This window comes from Pogona vitticeps, chromosome 1, assembly GCF_051106095.1.
Source record: "Pogona vitticeps strain Pit_001003342236 chromosome 1, PviZW2.1, whole genome shotgun sequence".
Taxonomy (NCBI): Eukaryota; Metazoa; Chordata; class Lepidosauria; order Squamata; family Agamidae; genus Pogona; species Pogona vitticeps.
In genome coordinates this window covers 297,550,432-297,568,773 of record NC_135783.1, presented here as the reverse complement: position 1 = coordinate 297,568,773, position 18,342 = coordinate 297,550,432, and the positions used below count along the sequence as shown (strand labels likewise).

The window sequence follows — 18,342 nt, the reverse complement described above, 5'->3', positions numbered from 1 at the left end:
ACTGCTTTCCTCTGTGAAAGATCCTCCATGTAACACCTTCCACTATTGCAGTACCCTTCAAGAATTTCTCCATCCCAGTCGCCACTGGATTTATCCACTCTCTTCTGGTGATATAGTCATTACAGTAATTCCTGAGGCAGGTGTATGCATCTTAGTCTAGTGTCTCAGCTTCGACCAAACCACCTTGGATAACTATTCTAAAAATCTCAACTCATAATGGAGTCTCACGTCCTGGTATTGCTCCCCACTTCCTTGACACACTCAGGTATTTTTACCATGTCAAGGTGTGCATCCAAGAGAGGGCTTGCGAAAATTGTGAGCAAGAATTAACTATACAGCTAGGAAATTATAGACATTCAAGCTGGCAGCAATCAGACACCAGAGGTTGAAGAAGAAGGGGTGGGGGATTAAAGTTCAACAAATAATGTGCCAATTAGGCACAATAACAAAAAGAGCCAATGGTTTACAGCCAAAATTCATCCATATGGATAATTTCTCAAATGTGTTCCCTTTTCAAAAGCTGGCAGCAAAATAGAATCAGTTCAGGTTTGTGCTACAGGACACAGTCACCATTTGCTAGCTAGAATTCTCTCAGGCAAGGCATAATGCAAAAGAATGAAAGATAGAAATGGATCTATCTATTCCATCTCACTCCATCCCTCAGTTTAAAGAAGACTTCACTGAAACAATTTCTGGCATGTATTTATCCAGCCTGTTTTCCCCCAATGTTTCCACTAATGGAGAGGACACAATTTATTTTGGCAACATGTTCCTTTTCATATCTGCCCTGATACCTTTTAATACGATTTGCCTTGCATTCAGCAGTAAACCAGAGTGCTGTTCACTTCCTCCCATTACTATTTTCCTCACTCCTCCTCTTGGCTTGCTATCCTTTTCCTCCCCCCAGCACGAGAAAATTGCTATTATACCTATGTGTGGTTGGCAGTGTAAGATTATTTATCTGTCCAGGAATATGTACTGGGAAGCTGTCACATATATCATATGATAGAGGGCACAGCATCAGCCAATGACACATCTTAGTTCGCGCTTTACCGCTGCCTTAGGCAAGAATTAGGTCTTTAAAGAAGCTGGGGTGGTCTGCATTTCTTCTTCCAGAATTTTCCCAGTTCCGGTCTCTTGGCCTCTGAATGTGAATAACTTGGGGCACAAATGGGTGGAGAATGGGACACGCCTGCCCCAGATGCCGGTCAGTGTGGATAGGTTCTTTCCTCTTGAAGGTTCTCCTGGCATCTCTAGAATCCTGACATTCTAGGCAGCCCCTGTTGAGCTTGGCCTCCTTTAATAATCTTGCCACTTCGATAAAATTCTATCAAACAGAATAAGGCTAGGGAATATGTGGTCCTCTATATGTTTGTGGGTTTCAACTCTTTTCAGTCTGAGCCAGCAGACAATGGTGAGAAATGATGGGAGTTGTAGTTCAACAATAACATGTGGGTGACTCGTTCCACATCTCTGATGTAGTGGGGGGGTTGTATACCAGTGCCATACTTCCTTAGAAGCAGGTGGTACTAAAGTGACTCCAATGGACTATTCAGTTTTGCTCAGTGGATATGAAATCCTTAGGAAAGGGCTGTATGTATAAAGTTTCAGTTCTGAAAAACAGAGTATTGAAGAGGAAAGCGGCTCCTATTCCTCTGAGAGCAAGAACTAGGCCCCTTTCACCTTGAATTGGGTAACAAAAGAGCTGCACATGTGTGCAGTGGAGGGGGGCAAATTCCTTGTGGTGGTATTCTGTGTTTGTATTTCTTACTACTCTTTTTTTAAGGGCTCCAAGGCTTTTCCTTTGTAGCTACATGTCTGTCTGGCTTGGACTGTTTTACAGAAGAAGACACTGAGAGACAGATTTCCTCCTCTGTGGATTAAAATCACTTTGTAGGACTTTTCTTGAAACTATAGTACTTTGGCCCCTTGTTGGTACAATGAACTTTGGAGCCATATATTTATGTCAAATCTAGTTTAGGCTGTGTTTACATTGTTGTCGTTCTTGTCTTTGCTGCTGATCTACAGCTGCAAAGCTTTCTAAGTTCATTGTGTTTGCAGCACTCATTTCAAAAGGTAGCCCTGCAGAAACAAGAACACCAACATTGAGACTCTGGGTTAAAGAGAGGTGAGGATAGTAGCTCAGAACACAGAGTTTTCATATACAAGGTCCCAGTTCCATCATCATCATCTTCCGGCACAGACAAGAAGGACCCAAGCCTGAAAACCTGAAGCATTACTACCAGTGAAGTTGATGATATTGAGATAAATAGACCAATGGTCTGACATTGGCTTCTAATTAGTGATGTGCATTTCAGAGTTTTTGAACTACAAATCCCATAGTTCTCATTCCTTGGGGCAGGTGTCTTTTTTTTTTAACTTAAGAAAGTCTCGCGCACAACACAAGAACTGCTACAAGTGCAGTAAAGGCTACTTGGGCAACCCCTGTCCACTTTTCCTGTGGACCAATGGCTAGAAAGATCCATTTTTGTGGTGGAAAGGTGGTATGCCCTCCATTCAGGTAGCTCTTCACAAAACAGCCAAGTGGAACATTTCAACTCTTACAGCCATACTCATGATCTAGTTAGTATCCATCCAGCCAGGTTTATAAAAAAAAATGCCATAACTTTTTTATGGCCTGCTGTCCTACTTCAAACTGTCTGTTTTAATGAGGGAACAACACAATTACCTCAGATTCCTCTCAGCTTGTTCTGTGGTTGGGGTTAGAGGGCAAGGGGAGGGAAAATAATTTGGGCAGGTTAGTTTTCAGCTCTGTAAACCCTTGGCAGGAAAATAAATAGCTCTAAGAGATTTACTTCACCGGCAGCAGGCTTTTAGAACAGAGGAGCCTTCTGTGAAGTAAATTCCTGCTGGCCATTTAAGAAATTCTTTTGTTCAGAGAAGTAATTTCCGACTGGCTTGTCCTAATGCATCCTTATTTAAATGAATATGTGAAACATTGCATGCTCATGGCACTTCAAGCGTAAAGGCTCATGAACAGCCGAAAGGAATAAATGCTACCATTTCACAGACAGAAAAACTGGGGCAAGGAAGTTTATGTCTATAGCAGTAGTAAGAGTTAACATTTATATAACATATTCCTGTTTAGAGTGTTTTGACCATTTTGTTTCAGGACAGACTCCCTTCTCTCTCTCTCTCTCTTTTATTAATTTAAATTTGATTTAATTCTCTTTTTTACAAACATGTATTAAATTATTGTAGCCTTCTGTCCTCACAACGCATTAGTACAGTTATCAAAAGAAAGCCGACTTTGGCAGTGGTTCTCAGTCTCGGGCCTTTCAGATATTTTAGACTTCCGCTATCAGACTCTGTGACCTTTGGCCACCCTGGATGAGGCTTCTGGGAATGGAACCAAAGTCGAAAATAGCCGAGGAACCAAAGCTTGAGACCTGGAATGCAACCTGTGTTGCAGAAGAGGCAGGCAGTGTCTGATTTTGGCGAGGGCTAAGCAGGAGTTGAGTCTCGCAGGCTCTGGTAGGTCTGCACCCTCTTGGTGCAATTAAGAAAATCCCAGGAGGGGGAGGATCACTTGTGCCGTAATCAGCCTAGAGGCAGGTATCCCCGTTCCAAATAGCTACTCCCTTAAGCAGGGCAAGACGTGGGACAGCTGAAGTTCAAGCATAGGGGAAAAAATGTTGCTGGCTCGTACTCAAAAATCTTGGGAACCTGCTCCAAATTGTACAAACACACACCCAAACTGGCAACTGGCCCAAAAATTTGAAAAACAGCACCACAGGTGGGCCCCTCTCCCCAACCTGGTTTTCAGATCACATCTCACAAGAATCATAGAAAAGTGAAGTTGGAAGGGGCCTACAAGGCCATCAAGTCCAACCCCCTGCTCAATCTCCTTGTCCTCTAGATAAAAAAGACATCCCACTCTGTAAACATTTTTGCCAAAAACTGTGGTTTTGAGGAGAAACATTTAATCTTTAAATATTTTAAATGAAAAAATGTTGTTTGGCAGCAATTTATTGTTTTTTTAAAAAAAATACCAGGCTTCATTTTTTATAAATGGAGAAAAGTGGATTGTTAGATGTAAGAAAAAAAACTGCAGAAATATATAAAGGCTGTCATTGTGATGAAGTACAGAATGGTTAGCACTGATCAGCACCTGAACCTAATGTAGGCCTCAGGAAGAAAATAATTCTGCGCTGCCCTCTAATTGATTTTATTTTGATGAGACTAGGCATTTCCTGTGGCTAATTGAGATACAGAGTGGGATGGCAGCAAACTCTAATCGAGCTTGGCTGACTGGAAGGGTATAAAATACATTGGCAGAGCAAATCTAGGGTGTGCAGCTGTTCAAGCCAAATGGAAACTGCTCCAGGCAGCATCCTGCTCAAACACAACAGATGGAAACAGAATGCCTTCTGGGATGCTAGGAGGGCAGCCCAGGCCCAAATGCATTGCGTGACTTCTGGAAAACAGAAACGTGTTTGGCCTTGAGTTGTCCTTTGCTGAAGGGGACCCTGACCTCAGCCCTGCTGGACTTTTAAGATCCTGATCCATCACTTCTCATCAGCAGTTGCTCCCCACCTAGTCACAGATCTGATGTTCTCCTGTGTCAGTTTTGACATCATCAGTAACCTGCTGAAGCACATGGGAATGGGGAGACTAGTGGCACAGTGGTTAAACTGCAGTACTGCAGTCAAAACTCTGCTCACAACCTGGGTTCAATTCCAGGTAGCTGGTTCAAGATTCACTCCGTCTTCCATCCTTCAAGGTCATTAAACTCATACCCAGTTTGCTAGGGGGGGAGGCAATCTGTAGCCTGCATAATTAAATTATAAATAACCCAAAGAGAGCTTTAAGTCCTATGGGGCCCTATACAGTATAAGCATAATCTTCCTGAATGTCATTTTTACAGCTATATGGAGCCTGCAAATCTGTAACTGACCTGGAGGATGAGAAATCACAATAAAAGAACAGGAAGAACAAGGACAATTTCTTGAAGCCTCAGAGAGGGACATGACCTGCCATATAAATACTATCTCCTATTGTCCAGAGTTGTTTTAGACCAGAAGAGGCCATTTTTTTTACAATCAGATTGCTTCCAGTTTACTTTAAAAAGGTTATTTCAGGCCTCAAATAATCTTTGGGCTGCAATCTGCCTATTCCAAATGCATGTACATGTATGTACACACATACACACCCCAGACAGAGAGAGAGAGAGAGGGAGGGAGGGAGTGCATATCTTTAGGCTATTCGAGGTCTCTATATATGTAACCTTGGACTCTCAATATTTTCTCTCCCTCTTTCTGGGGAGTGGAGAAATTGCTTTTTGATAGCAGGCCTGCAGATTTGGGAAATTAAAGTTCTCAATGTTGAGATAACTTTGATAGTGCTTTCTTCCTTGTTCTGCTTTAACCTCTACTAATAGTCATACGAGTTACTTTCACTAGCACAGCTATAACTATTTAATTACAAATCAACTTTGTAATTTGGTACATTAAAACAATAAAATAAATAATTACTGCACTGAACAGCTATAGCTAGCATCTCTCCCCTTCCACTAGGGGATCAGCAGCACTGTCAGAGCTACAAAAACTAATAAAAAACAGTCTCTCTCTCTGTCTCTCTCATTAATACGTATTGCTTGGATAAACCTGCCCTCCATAACCTCAGCAAGGTGCCTGGTATACCACCTCCCTTTTCTCTGCTTGGTTTTCTGGCCATGTGGTCTGCCAAAAACCAGCAGTTTGCCCTGGAAGCTTGGTCTATCATTGGCAGGTTGCCAGACTAGTCTTTGAATTCTAGTGGAAGGAGACACCTTGTAAATTAAGCATTCTGGAGCAAAGGCCCAGTTGCCTGGACACCCTGATCTACATTCGTCACTAGTGACTAGGCTGCTACACTTCTGAAGCCCTAGAAATTCAATTATGTTTCCCAGGAATTGAGAAATATTATTTGGCCTTGGCTTGGATTGATGCCTAAACATCTAACAGAGTTGTCCTCCAAACATTAAAGCTGATATCTATGATCATAAAATATTTTTGACACCTCGCTGTCATTTGCCCAGAGTTACGGGGTTGCATGGCTCAAATATAAACTCAATTTAACCTAAATTTTAAAGTTTCCTCAGGGTACAATGAGCTGTAATCAGATACGCATTGCAGAGTTTGAAACATTAGTCAATAATTAAATTAAAAAATAAGAGGTGTAATGGCTTCACGGTATCATTCCCACAGGAGGAACACCCACCCATTTGGCTTACACCATCAATAACCCTTTGCTAGAACTGCAGCAAGGATGTATTTTGGCTCAGATTAACTCAATTTGAAAAAGGAGGTGGGCAAAATGCTACCCCTTAATTGTTGTAAAGCAGCTCCTATCATTCCTTGATACTTGCAGTGCTGTTGAGGGCTAACAGAAGTTGAAGCCCAGCCAACAGCTAGAGGACTATCCCTGCTTTAAAACATAAGCCAGAAGTCAGTGGTTACATAGATTACAAATTCATATTATGTCCCAAGTTCAGTCCTTGTCATCTTCATTTTAAATTTCCCAAGTAGACAAGTATCAAAGAGTTTCTCCCAAAGACGAGCAGAAATGGTTTATTTTGGGAGGTGTGTGTGTCTTTTTCGGTTGAGAACCACACCACTCAGTGGTTGCCTTGTTGGGGGCCACCCCTCCTTCCCCTGCTTTTTTGCCATCTCTTTCACTCACTCTCCCCCCTCCTGTATCCCCCTTCTCTTAGGCCACCTCATCCTCATCTGCTATTTTAGAAAGCTGACATTACTCAGAGTGCAATTGGCCAAACTTAGATTTTGGAGAAAGTGCTTGAAGATCTATCTGTGAACACTCTAGCTGTTCTTGCGAAACAGTACTATGAGCATAGTGCAGAACTATGTTGTAGACCTTGAAAGTGGCAGCCCAACTTACTTTCCTCTTAACAACCCACCTTTGCTGAGTTACCATTACCCTGTCCCCCTGCCTCTACTTCAACAGACCCTAGTAGTGCAGGAAGCCTTACTATGCAATGATCTTGCATATGCAAATATTTATGAAATAATTTCATTAGATATAAGAGCCAAACCATATGCTACAGATAGAAGAGAGAATTCCTTTAGTTTTGAAAATATCTGATTTCCATACGTCTTATCCTTTGCAAATCACTTTGCTTTGTTTTGATCTCTGATTACTCAACCATGGGCATCTCCCTGATTCACATCTTTTCAAACACCAAAGAATTGAAAGTTTCTAATTATGGGCTACCTATAACAAATACTTTGGTCCTAAATGTTAGGGGGAGGGGACAAAAAGAACTCCTCACAGGATTGCCGTTATGAGTGGCAGTCCATTGAAGTTTAATAAATTGTATTCACAAAGGCTTTCACGGACAGGATCTAATGGTTGTTGTGGGTTTTTCGGGCTCTTTGGCCGTGTTCTGAAGGTTGTTCTTCCTAACGTTTCGCCAGTCTCTGTGGCCGGCATCTTCAGAGGACAGCACTCCAAAGCAAACTACCCCAGAGCACAGAGTGCTGTCCTCTGAAGATGTCGGTCACAGAGACTGGCGAAACGTTAGGAAGAACAACCTTCAGAACACGGCCAAAGAGCCTGAAAAACGCACAACAACCATTCAATACATTGCTTAACAAAGTGCAGCAAAGGAACCTAGAGAGACGAGGGGAGAAGACTGTGCCCCTCTCAGAAACATTTTGGCTGGAATACCACTGTCTCATGCAACTGTATCAGGGCAATGGTGGAAGTGCTGGTTTTCCCAGGCTGTAGATCAGGTGACTGGTCTTCTCCTGGGTTGTGCAGTCATGTAACCTCACACACCATGGCCATCCCTGGACACATAAAAATGCTTCTGGGTACAAAATGTGAATAGGATTGGGACCCACCCACCACCCCTTTCTAAAGATGAGAACACTGATACAGATGCAACCTGGGAGTAGCCTCTCCTTACTACCAGTACCTGCTGGCTGTCGGGAGCGTGCTTCTTTCAAGTAGTAAAGTGCCTTGTCATAGTCTCCAAGGTGGTAGAAGGCTACACCTGACCGATAGAGTGCCTTGACGTTCTCTCCTTCTTTCTTCAGTACTTTCAGGCAGTATTCTTTGACTCGCTCATAATTCACCAGCTCAGCCTGAAGAAGACAAGCTGCAAGAGAAGAGGAAAAGCATAAGGAGGCAGTTTACAAAACTCCTCTTCTTCACCCAGGTAGGAGTAGGCTGCTGGGCTTGGTGAGAGAAGAACGACTTAAGAAGCAGAACTAAAATATATTAGTAGGTGTCATTTGATGGGGGGGGTTGCTTGTGGATTTTCATGTTCTTGTTCGGTTGAAGTGTCAGGAATCCTCTGTGGAATCAGTAACAAAGATATTTTAAAAACTAGTAAACGGCTTTGAAGTAACAAAAAAGAGAATATAAACAGAATGCTTGATTGTGATTGGCAGTTCCAAAGCACATCAGAATCAAGGCAGGACATTTAAAAAACACGTTCTAAATAACATGTGGCTACTGAATGTAAAGGGACCCATTATAGCTAAACTTATCATTAAGAATTATTTTAATTGTTGTGATCCCCCTTGGGTTCCCCATGGGGAGAAAAGTGTGTGTGTGTGTGTGTGTGTGTGTGTGTGTGTGTGTGTGTGTGTGTGTGTGTGTGTGTGTGTGTGTAAAAGTGTGTAATGACTCCTCTTTTGCTGGCAGCCTCTATCTCTCTCTAGTCAAGAAAACACCTACCATTTGTTTCCCAGCTCAAAACCTTACACAGCCAACTTCCATCTCTTGCAACGGGAATACATTTTCTAAAAACAACAGCCATCCAGTCCCCATATTATTTTTTACTGCCTATAAAATCTAAATAGTATCTGTTTCTTATGCTTGGACAAGTGTACCAAATGGCATGTTCCTCTACTAATATCCCTTAGCCTTTAGAATGTTTCATATTAATACAAGGGAGAAGATAAATGGGGAATTGCTGGTAGATCTCTTCTTGGTGATCTGCACTAGCTCTTCATTCAAGGGTTGCAAACTCTCAGTTGTCTAACAGCAGCGACAACTAAAACCCCTTCTCTCCAGCCCCAAATTAGACAGTTCTTTTAAAAAGCTGGAGGCAGAAAAGTAAGAATGGCTTTGTGCTCTCAAGTTCATTTTTGGTAAAGATCCTTGCACTCAGTATGCATAACACTGCACCCTTTCCCTTTAATTCTCAGCTAATTTTGTTTGGCTCCATGCTCTAGTTTACACACCTTGGAGTTTTAGTAAACAACAAAGTACATCTTCAGAGCCCCAACTTTTTTTCTCTCTGGTTCCCCACTACTACTTAGTAGCCATAATGATTACTTGCATGTAGTCAGGTCAGTAATATAATAGCCTGCTACTGCAAAGAGACTGAGAACTGACTTGCTGATGGTCAGCTGGGACACACCCAGTAAGGACAAGATTTGCAAATGACAGCTCACTCTCTCGGTGATTAAGAGCCACTTAAGAAACTGCTGAAATGGCAACTTGGCTGTGTACACAGAGGGTTTTCTTTCATAACAAAAGGAGGTCATGTTCAGGTTTTGTGGGCAGATCTCATTGGTAGGGCCACGATTCAGAAGACGATTTCAGTGTTTGTAAGCGACATGTCCCAGGGTCAATGGCCAGCCTCACCCACAAAAAGCGTTGGATAGCACGTGATGCAGCCCAATCAGTCCCAGAGTTAATGCTGAACTTCTGTCTCTGCAAGTTTTTCTGTTATTTTATGTTCCAGTAGAGACACGTATCCTTCTTCACAGTAGTACAATTGGGATAGGAAAGTGTAATCGTTTTTAAAACATCTACATTTACTTTTTTTAAAAAAGAAAGAGCAGAGATGGTACAGCTGGCCATAAAACACCTTTCAAAATCCATATACTTTTATTACAATAAGTAATAATTGCATGTCATTAAGTTAATTGCTCTCTAATTCAAAGTCTTCTAGGTATAAAGCACTCAGAGGTGATTTACCAGACCCTTTTTTTTGGGGGGGGGTGTACCCTGGAACAGTGCAGTTGGCGCAAGGCAACACAGGCTGGCTCTTCTCCTGGGGGCACACGGGGAAATCTAATTCCCAACCCCTGGCTGAGAGCTCCCACTTTTGAGCTATCCAGCCAGCTGGATTTCACTCAAAGTAGTCAACACAATTCCTGTTAACTGGAAAGCTATGAAAATTTGGCCTGCCATCTGAGATAATGCAAGAGTGAACTCAGAGCTCCTTCCATCCTGACTGAGCTCGGATGATCTTTGGGTACCGAAAAACAACCAGACAATCTTTGCACGATCTGGGTTGGATATAATTTTAGATGTTAAAGTAGGATTAAGGCTTTTTTAAATGTAACCTTTTCCCCCGTCCCAGGTCATGTGTGTTCAGGGGAGCTACCACAATGTGCACTCATCACCAGTGGTGGGCCATACCACTCCCATGGGTGGAGGGCAGAAGAAACATCCCCCCCCCGCTGCTCTGCCCTTCTGCATGCTGTCCCCTCGCCTCCATTCCCTGTTGGCGGCAGCTCTCTTTCTCTCTCACCCTTGTTGTCACTGTCAGCTGGCAGCTACATTTTAAAGAAGAGATCTGGAACCACTTAAAAGCTGGTCTCTTTGAGCAGCAGATGCTTTTGGGATGATGGTGGCCAGCTCAACAAGGGTACTTAAGAGGAGGCACCTGTGTTGGTGGAGCCAGAGTTCCAGAGTTATGCTGACTCTGTGTTAATGTGTGAGTATTAGGTAGAGTTGCTTAACTTTGTTATTTTCTGGTATATTCTCTTGATTGCCTTAGCTTTGCCTCAAATTGTACTTCGTTCCAATTACTCTTTGAAATCTTTATTGCTTTTTATCCTTTCACCTTTAACTATCATTAATGAAACATAAAAATCTCTTCAACTAACTGTCTGGGTTTTTGGCTCAGAGGGTTTGTAGTACAGTGGTGCCTCGCTTGACAAGGATAATTTGTTCCGTTCAAATCACTGTTAAGCGAAATCCTCGTCAAGCGAAACAAAAAAAAGCCCATTGAAATGCATTGAAAACCGGTTCAATGTGTTCCAATGGGTGAAATACCTCAGTGTCCAGCAAAGATCCTCCATAGGGCGGCCATTTTCCGGTGCCTGTAATATGAGGAATCAGCTGTTTTTGATCATCGTTAAGTGAAAAATCGGTTCCCAAAGCAGGGAACCGATCGCCGTAAAACAGAAAAACCCCATTGAATCATTGTTTAGCAATCGCAATAGCGAGCGCAAAAAACTAATCAAACGATTTCCTCATCTAACGAGGTAATCGTCAAGCGAGGCACCACTGTACTAAAACTAGATCTGGCCTTGACTACCTACTGGGAATTTTGGCATTTGAGGTATTAATTTACATATGAACAAGTAGTCACAGACCTTGCCCTTTTTTCTTGTGATACAATGTAGAAAAGATAATATGGGTGCCCTGTTGTTTGTGGTTTCTGTTGTGCTACTTGCTAACTTCTTAACGTAGACCCCAACAACATCCATATGACAAACGAGAAAACATAGACACTGTAACAAAGGACAGAGTCAGACACAGAAGCTAATGATTTGATGATCACTCCCAATGAAAGATGGGAGGAAGGATATATATTTGAAGAGAATGAAATATATCACTGTGGCTGTGGGAGAGTGGCTGGGCATCTGATCTTCCAGTTCTATGATCAGATTTTGGCTACACCTGTCATCATCAATGGTTTTCAGGGCCGTCCTCAGAAACAGCAGAAGTTTCTGTTACAGCATCATGATAAGAAACCAGATGGCAGGTTTCTGTATAATCAATGGCAACTGGACAGTCCAACACAGCAGCTTTGAAGGATTGTGTCTCTGAGGGAGATTACAATTAAATCAGAATGAATCCACAACATTTGTAGGGTGAAAAGTTCAAGAACCTTTTCAGCCACAAGGGAATTAGAATAGCGGCCCCTATTGACTGTGGTCATAAGAGTACTAATGTATTTTGTTGCCAGGAAAGCATTCATTAAACTTCTGCATATCAAACTAAAGGTAATGCAAGTCCATAATTTACATAAATGAATTGTTCTTGGCAGATAGGAGATCCCTGAAACCTGACAAATACTAGTCTCATGTTCGAAATGGAGGTAGAAAGCACATGGCAACTGCCAACCAGTAAGATAACAGGAAATCAGAACAGATCACTCTTTTCTATTTCTATTATAATTCAGCTACAAATTCTCTATAAAGTGAACACTGCCCTTTAATAGCATGAACCAAAGAAGTAACAATTCCCTGAGGAGTCAGGAGTCCTACTATGCCTTGTGGAAGAGTTAGGCAGATGGAGCTTAAAAAGTTCCAATCGTGGGGGTTACCTAACTATTAATGTCTATTGCTGCAGACCTTGTCAGCTTTTGACTAAAGCTTCCAGAATTCCAGCTGGCCTAGTTCCCAACATAGTGCTCTACAGAGGTTTGCATTAAGACTCCCATAGTTCCCCCAAACTGCCTCAGGCCTGTTCTAACTGTAGCCTCAAACATGAAAGAGGCATCAGGTTTCTTATCTGTTCCATAGAGTCTTATGCAGTATTACCAGCACTAGGCAACATATGGAAGATCAGATGCTCAGTTACGCCGATGGGTCCCTGGAAAAGGTTTGTTCCCCAGTTTCTCATTAAAGCTGCAGCCCTATTGCCTCCCATGTATGGGACTGATGTTTGTACAGGTACTCTACAACACCCATGTGGCTTAGCAACCTTGGGAATGGCACCCCCACACTGGGTAACAATACCTTGACCACACTTTGTGATGTCACTTTTTGTCAACTTTATAAAATCTCCAGCAGAGACTTTAGGTAGAGTCATCATGTCCTCAACAGAGGAAAGCAGCTTGGCAACAACTCCTGAAAACCAAAAAGTGGAAAAGACAAAAGACCTTTCCTCCAACAAAACAACTGGGGTGAGGAAGTCAAATCTATTTCACTGGACTGGGCAGGATGCTTCCGACATAGAGGTGGGTGAGGAGGGTTTTCTTCCAGGTACTCTTTTAAAAAATCTGCTTGTAGGTTTCCCAAAACATCCTATTGGGCATCCTAAAATATACCTTTATTTTTTTTGATCCTAAAGGGCTGCTTTAACAGCCTGATTTCATTGCAGAAGCACCAAAGTGATAACTTCTGAAACCCAAAAAGTGCAAAAAGCAGAAGAGCTTTCCTTCAACAAAACATCAGGTGAAGTATTCTAACAGTTTGGAGACTGAAATAGGCGGTGGGGAAGGATTCCAGTGACCACAAGTTACAACGACTCTGAAGATGATGTGAAATTGGAGGCATGACACCATCATCAGAAATGGAAGATGAAAGGCAGCTTCATCCAGCTTAGGAAAGGAAAACTCCGACTTCAAACCCCCACTGAGGTGGCACCATCGTCCTCCATGCCTTGAGGGAACAGGACGGGTAGATGGGACTCATTCAGCCCTGGGGGGCAGCCCATCTAGGAGAAGGAAAACTCTGACTTCAAACTTCCCCTGCCTTGCGGCTATATCCACCAATGGAAAAGGCTTCAGGAGTTAACCCTGAGGCAAAATCCGGAGCCGGAGTCCCGAAGGCAGTTCGTGTCATTCTGTCAACTCCAGCAACGTCACTGAAACCAGTTGTATTGGCTCTTGCCTTTCCATTGGACTATTTCAGTGACGTGGAGAGGGGGGATTTGCTGCTTGGGTAACAGCTTATCCTCCATATTATTGTACCCAGGCTTGGTGCCCTGGAGAGGACACTCAAGCTTCGCGTACAGCATCAAAACACTAGACGTTTTTCTAAGTCCTCCATACAGACCATGTTACCATAGTCTCTTGAGATTGAAGGATGCCTATGAGGTACCGGTATGTGTGGGCAGACTACCGTGCAAGGTGGGCATATTAGTTCTAAATTCCTAGCTGTGGCGATCCCCCTTTGTGCCCTTTATATTTTTGGGCTCTACAAAGGTAAATACGCCCTTTTCGCTGCCACCAGGTATCCTCTTAATACCAATTCAAGTCCTCCCACACACAGGAGTTGCTCATATAACTTAGAAATCAGGTTTTCAATTAAACATTATTTTATTAATGAACAAATAAAAAAGGAAATCAATATATAACTGGTTCAGGTATTCATGTATAATAAATCATGTGTTCAATCACTGGTATTCAGAACTCTTGTGTACTTTAAATCAATATCTCCCATGTTTTACTTATACAGTGGTGCCCCACATAGCGAGGTTAATCCGTTCCGGATTAACCGTCGCTATGGGGAAACATCGCTATACGGAATGGAAAAACCCATTGGGGCCCAAAACTCACCGTTCTGCGATGTTTCCCCATCCGGTCGCCATTTTCGCATCCTTGGGTGTCCGGCGGCCATTTTGGAACTGCCGAACAGCTGATCGTCACAAAGCAATTTTCGGCCATAGAAAGCATCGGTATGCGATCGCATTAGCGATCCCAAAAAATGGATCGCTATGCGAATTCGTCATTAAACGGTGCACTCGTTATGCGAGGCACCACTGTACGTTCATTTCTGCCTGTTACATGTGTGTTTTAATCTTTCAGTTTCTTTTCTGAACCCCTTTTTATCTATTCCTAAACCCTAACATTTTTTCAACATCTTGTGGTCCCTAACTCTCTCTATCTCTCCCTGATTCCAACTCTATCCCTGTCTCCTCCCAACTGTCCTTAACTGTCTCTTCCAGCTGTCTTAACTGTCCTTTTAGCTCCGCCCCTCCTGCCCTATCCTCTGATTGACAGGCAGAAATGATGCCACCTTTTTGCAGTCCGCTACACTAGCCTTATGGGTTTTTGGACTCTCTAGAAGCATTGCAAAGTCTGAGTAGACTGGAGTGCTGGGAGGTACTGGTACCAGGAATATTCCATAGTCATCACCATAATTGGCTCTCCTGGGTTCACTCCCTCCAGGACAAATAGAGTAGTGTAGTTGAGTGGCTAGAGAGGGACTCCCCTGAACACGAGTACTGTCATAAAGGGTTGCTAAGGCAGCTTAGCCTACCACTTTTGCTCACATTGCAGCCTTATCTTCCAGTTTAGAGCAGCCAACCATAGAGCCAACAAGGTGGAAAACGGCTGTCTGGACTACTTAAATTTCAGAGAAATGAGCTTTACAGAGGAATGGCTGCATCACAGGCTGGGAATGAGTGGGCATGAGAGGAAGTAAACCTATAAGGGTAGTTTGCTGCCACCAGAAATGAACAGATGCAGAGGAATTAAAAGGAAGCCTATCAGGAGCTACCTCATTAAGTAGCCTAAGAAAGCACTGTTTTCTTTAATATTCTTCTCTCCAGTTTGTGAAACATACTTTCCTGTTCCTAATTCTAACAACTTGAAATGAATGTGTCTAGCTATTCTCTGCCTTCCTCCTCCCTTCTCTCAGCTCCACACTTTCTTACTTGAAGTGTGAATTTCACACTACAGACCTTGACAGCTTGGAGTCTGCTGTTCTATATTTATGTATCAGATAACAGGTACAGTGGTGGCTGCAGATGCCCTATGACCAAGAATTTTGCCCAGTAGTGTTTGGAGAAATCCATCTACACAAGAAGATTTCAGATATACGCAGGGGAGGAGAGCAGAAAGAAGAGGTCTATAAAGTTTGAAAGGAAGAGCATTCATTCACTAATAGGACATTGTTTTAGATCACTGGAATTCAGATCACTGGACCATTTCACTCAGTATTGGCCATATGCTCATTAGTCAAAGTCCTACTGTTGGCCCCCCAGGAGAAAAAATACACCAAATCATAGTGACTTTGGTAAGCCAATGCTTACATAGTTTCCAGTAATTTAGTTGGAACTAACTATTGTAGTTGGAACTAACTATTAGATTTTAGCCCACTGGCAGCAGGGACTTGACAACAGGACTTTTCCTTAGTCTTGCCTAGAGATTACAGTAATTAATTTGTAAACCTTTTTACACAGAGAGTGTGTGTTCTACCACTGAGGCTGCTACAACCCTGCCACTATCCAAGGCAAGTTGAATTGGAACCACTTAGCTTTGCTGGGGCTTGATTTGCAGCGTATTTTATGCTTTTGTTTGGATCAGGTGATCACATGGAGATTGTGGACTATTTCAGTGCCAGTGTCCACAATAGGCCCTTCATCTGATGTAGTTTGACCCTTGCCACAGCCCACAGCTTGCTTTCCTTTATCCCACCCTCTGCATCAGGACCGGGGGGGGGGGAGCAATTTCATCCACTTTACACTTGCAGAAAATCCCATAGTATTTGATTGTGTAGCTGCAGCCTGAAACGGGAAATGTACACCTACTATAGCTCCCTCATTCATTGTGCCTCTTTTTGTCATACATTATCACTTCTCTTCATGACTGACATCACAATATCCATTTGCACAAGGCACTCATTTTTTTTCCTTCCCCAATGTATGTTACTCATCTTTGCATGTCTGGAGATCCTCGTTACAGTTTCACACTCACCAGTCTTTAAGCAGGGATCTCTCTCTCAGGGCCTTGTCAAAGAAAACCCTCTCCTTCTTTCCCCCAGTCACGACAGTCTATCTGTTTTTCACACTAAAATGTTGGTTTGATTAAACGTCTAGGTAGCTTTTTCCTGATATTTTCCTTTCTCTCCTCTTGAAAAAAAGCATTTTTCTTGGAGACTTAGTTGATAATTGGAAGCTGGCTAGATAATGCAGTGAGTCAGGTATGACTGTGGAGCTAAAGGTTGGGAGTTCAATTCCCCACTGTGCCTCCTGGGAGAAGAGCCAACTTGTATGACTTTGAGCAAGCTGCACAATACCAGGATGTTCCCAGATGAAGGAAAGGTAAACCACTTCTGAATTCTCTCTATTTAGAAACCTTGAGAAGGATCACCATAGGTCAGAATTGACTTGATGAGACAAGATTATATTACATAATATAATATAATATAATATAAATATAATATAATATAATATAATATAATATAATATAATATAATATAATATAATATAATATAATATAATATTATATTATATTATATTATATTATATTATTAGTTGATAATTGAGGAATGTGTCATCTACAATCTCTTCCTCACCTGTGTTAAGCTGTGCTGCATTTTACCACACTGCATTACATAGTCACTGATGCTACCAACACCTACTGTTCAAAATACAAGGTGCCCACACCTTGCTCCCAGCCACTGATTTGTTTTCACACTTCTGCTGATCGTCACCAAGCCTACAGAATGGTTGCAGTGACTGCTCTGCGGGCACAGCTGTGTGAACATGTCTATCCAATCCACAATTCATGTCCTCCTTTAATTGAACAAGTAACACTAGGTATGAGTGGATGCAGGCTGGCACCATTGGGCACCAGGACTGTTCATTCTCTTAAAATGTTAAAACATTTTAAAAGGACACCTTACTTTGTCTCACACTGGCCACCAACTCCACTGGAAGAGGCACCAACAGAGAACAGAACTAGGACTGGAAACATTCCAGCTAGAAATGTTCAGAAGGAAAGAAAAGCAAACACCCATCCATTTATGTCACTGATGATGCTGACCACTGACTGCACCCAGTCACACCTCCCACTTATATGTGAAGACCAAATGATGTAACAAGGGCTCTAAACGAAATAATTTCAAAGTAGATTCACACCCTATACATGTTTTTATGCCTTTAGCTCCACGTTGATAATCATGGTTCCTATGACTAACAATGATTAACAGTGTGTGTCATGCAGATCTCAAGAACAGTAGCAAAAGGTAAGGCCATGATTCAACACGAGATACTGATGTAAAATTCTGGTGTAGAGACTCATGTAGATTCTGCATATGGAAATATTAAATCCAGGTTTATTAATCCAAAGTCACAAGCTGGGCACTTTGGCAAAGAACTTGGAGAACTGCCTGGAGAACTGCCGTCAGTAAACTTGAAAGTACTGGGTATAATGTCTTTGTGGCCTGTGTTCGGTATAAGGGAGCTTCCTATGTTAATGTGAAGCCTGTGTCATACTCATCTCGAGGTTCGCCCCAATGTTGTAAACAATGGATTCACTAGGACCGTCCTTGGTACTCCAGTATGTACCTCATTATTTAAAAGGAACTCTAAAGCATCTGTGTTTGAAGACTTTTCTCCTTTTTACAAGCTTCCAAATAGAGGATTTCTCCACTGCCTCAGAGATGACATACTACTTTTAGCCTCCTTGATCATGTTTAACATTAATTACACCTTTTTACCATACTAGTGCTTGGCAGACTCAATGTGATGAATGAATTTTTTTCAAAAGTGTCCCTGTCCGGTTAGCAGCTGTTTCATTTACTTTTGCTATCTGTTGATTGAAATTGTTTTAGATCACCCTACCAGTGTCAATACAGATACAGTGAAGCGCTAGCTGCGTCAGAATGCCTT

General features: G+C 42.3%; 1 protein-coding gene across 1 annotated transcript in view; it reads right to left on the bottom strand.

The window, feature by feature from the left end:
* TTC9 (tetratricopeptide repeat domain 9) overlaps positions 1-18,342 on the bottom strand; it is a 60,328-nt gene that overhangs the window by 13,190 nt on the left and 28,796 nt on the right. Inside the window, exon 2 of the mRNA XM_072986173.2 lies at positions 7,940-8,122. Coding sequence (XP_072842274.2) covers positions 7,940-8,122 — 183 coding nt within the window. The remainder of the gene's footprint in view (positions 1-7,939; positions 8,123-18,342) is intronic.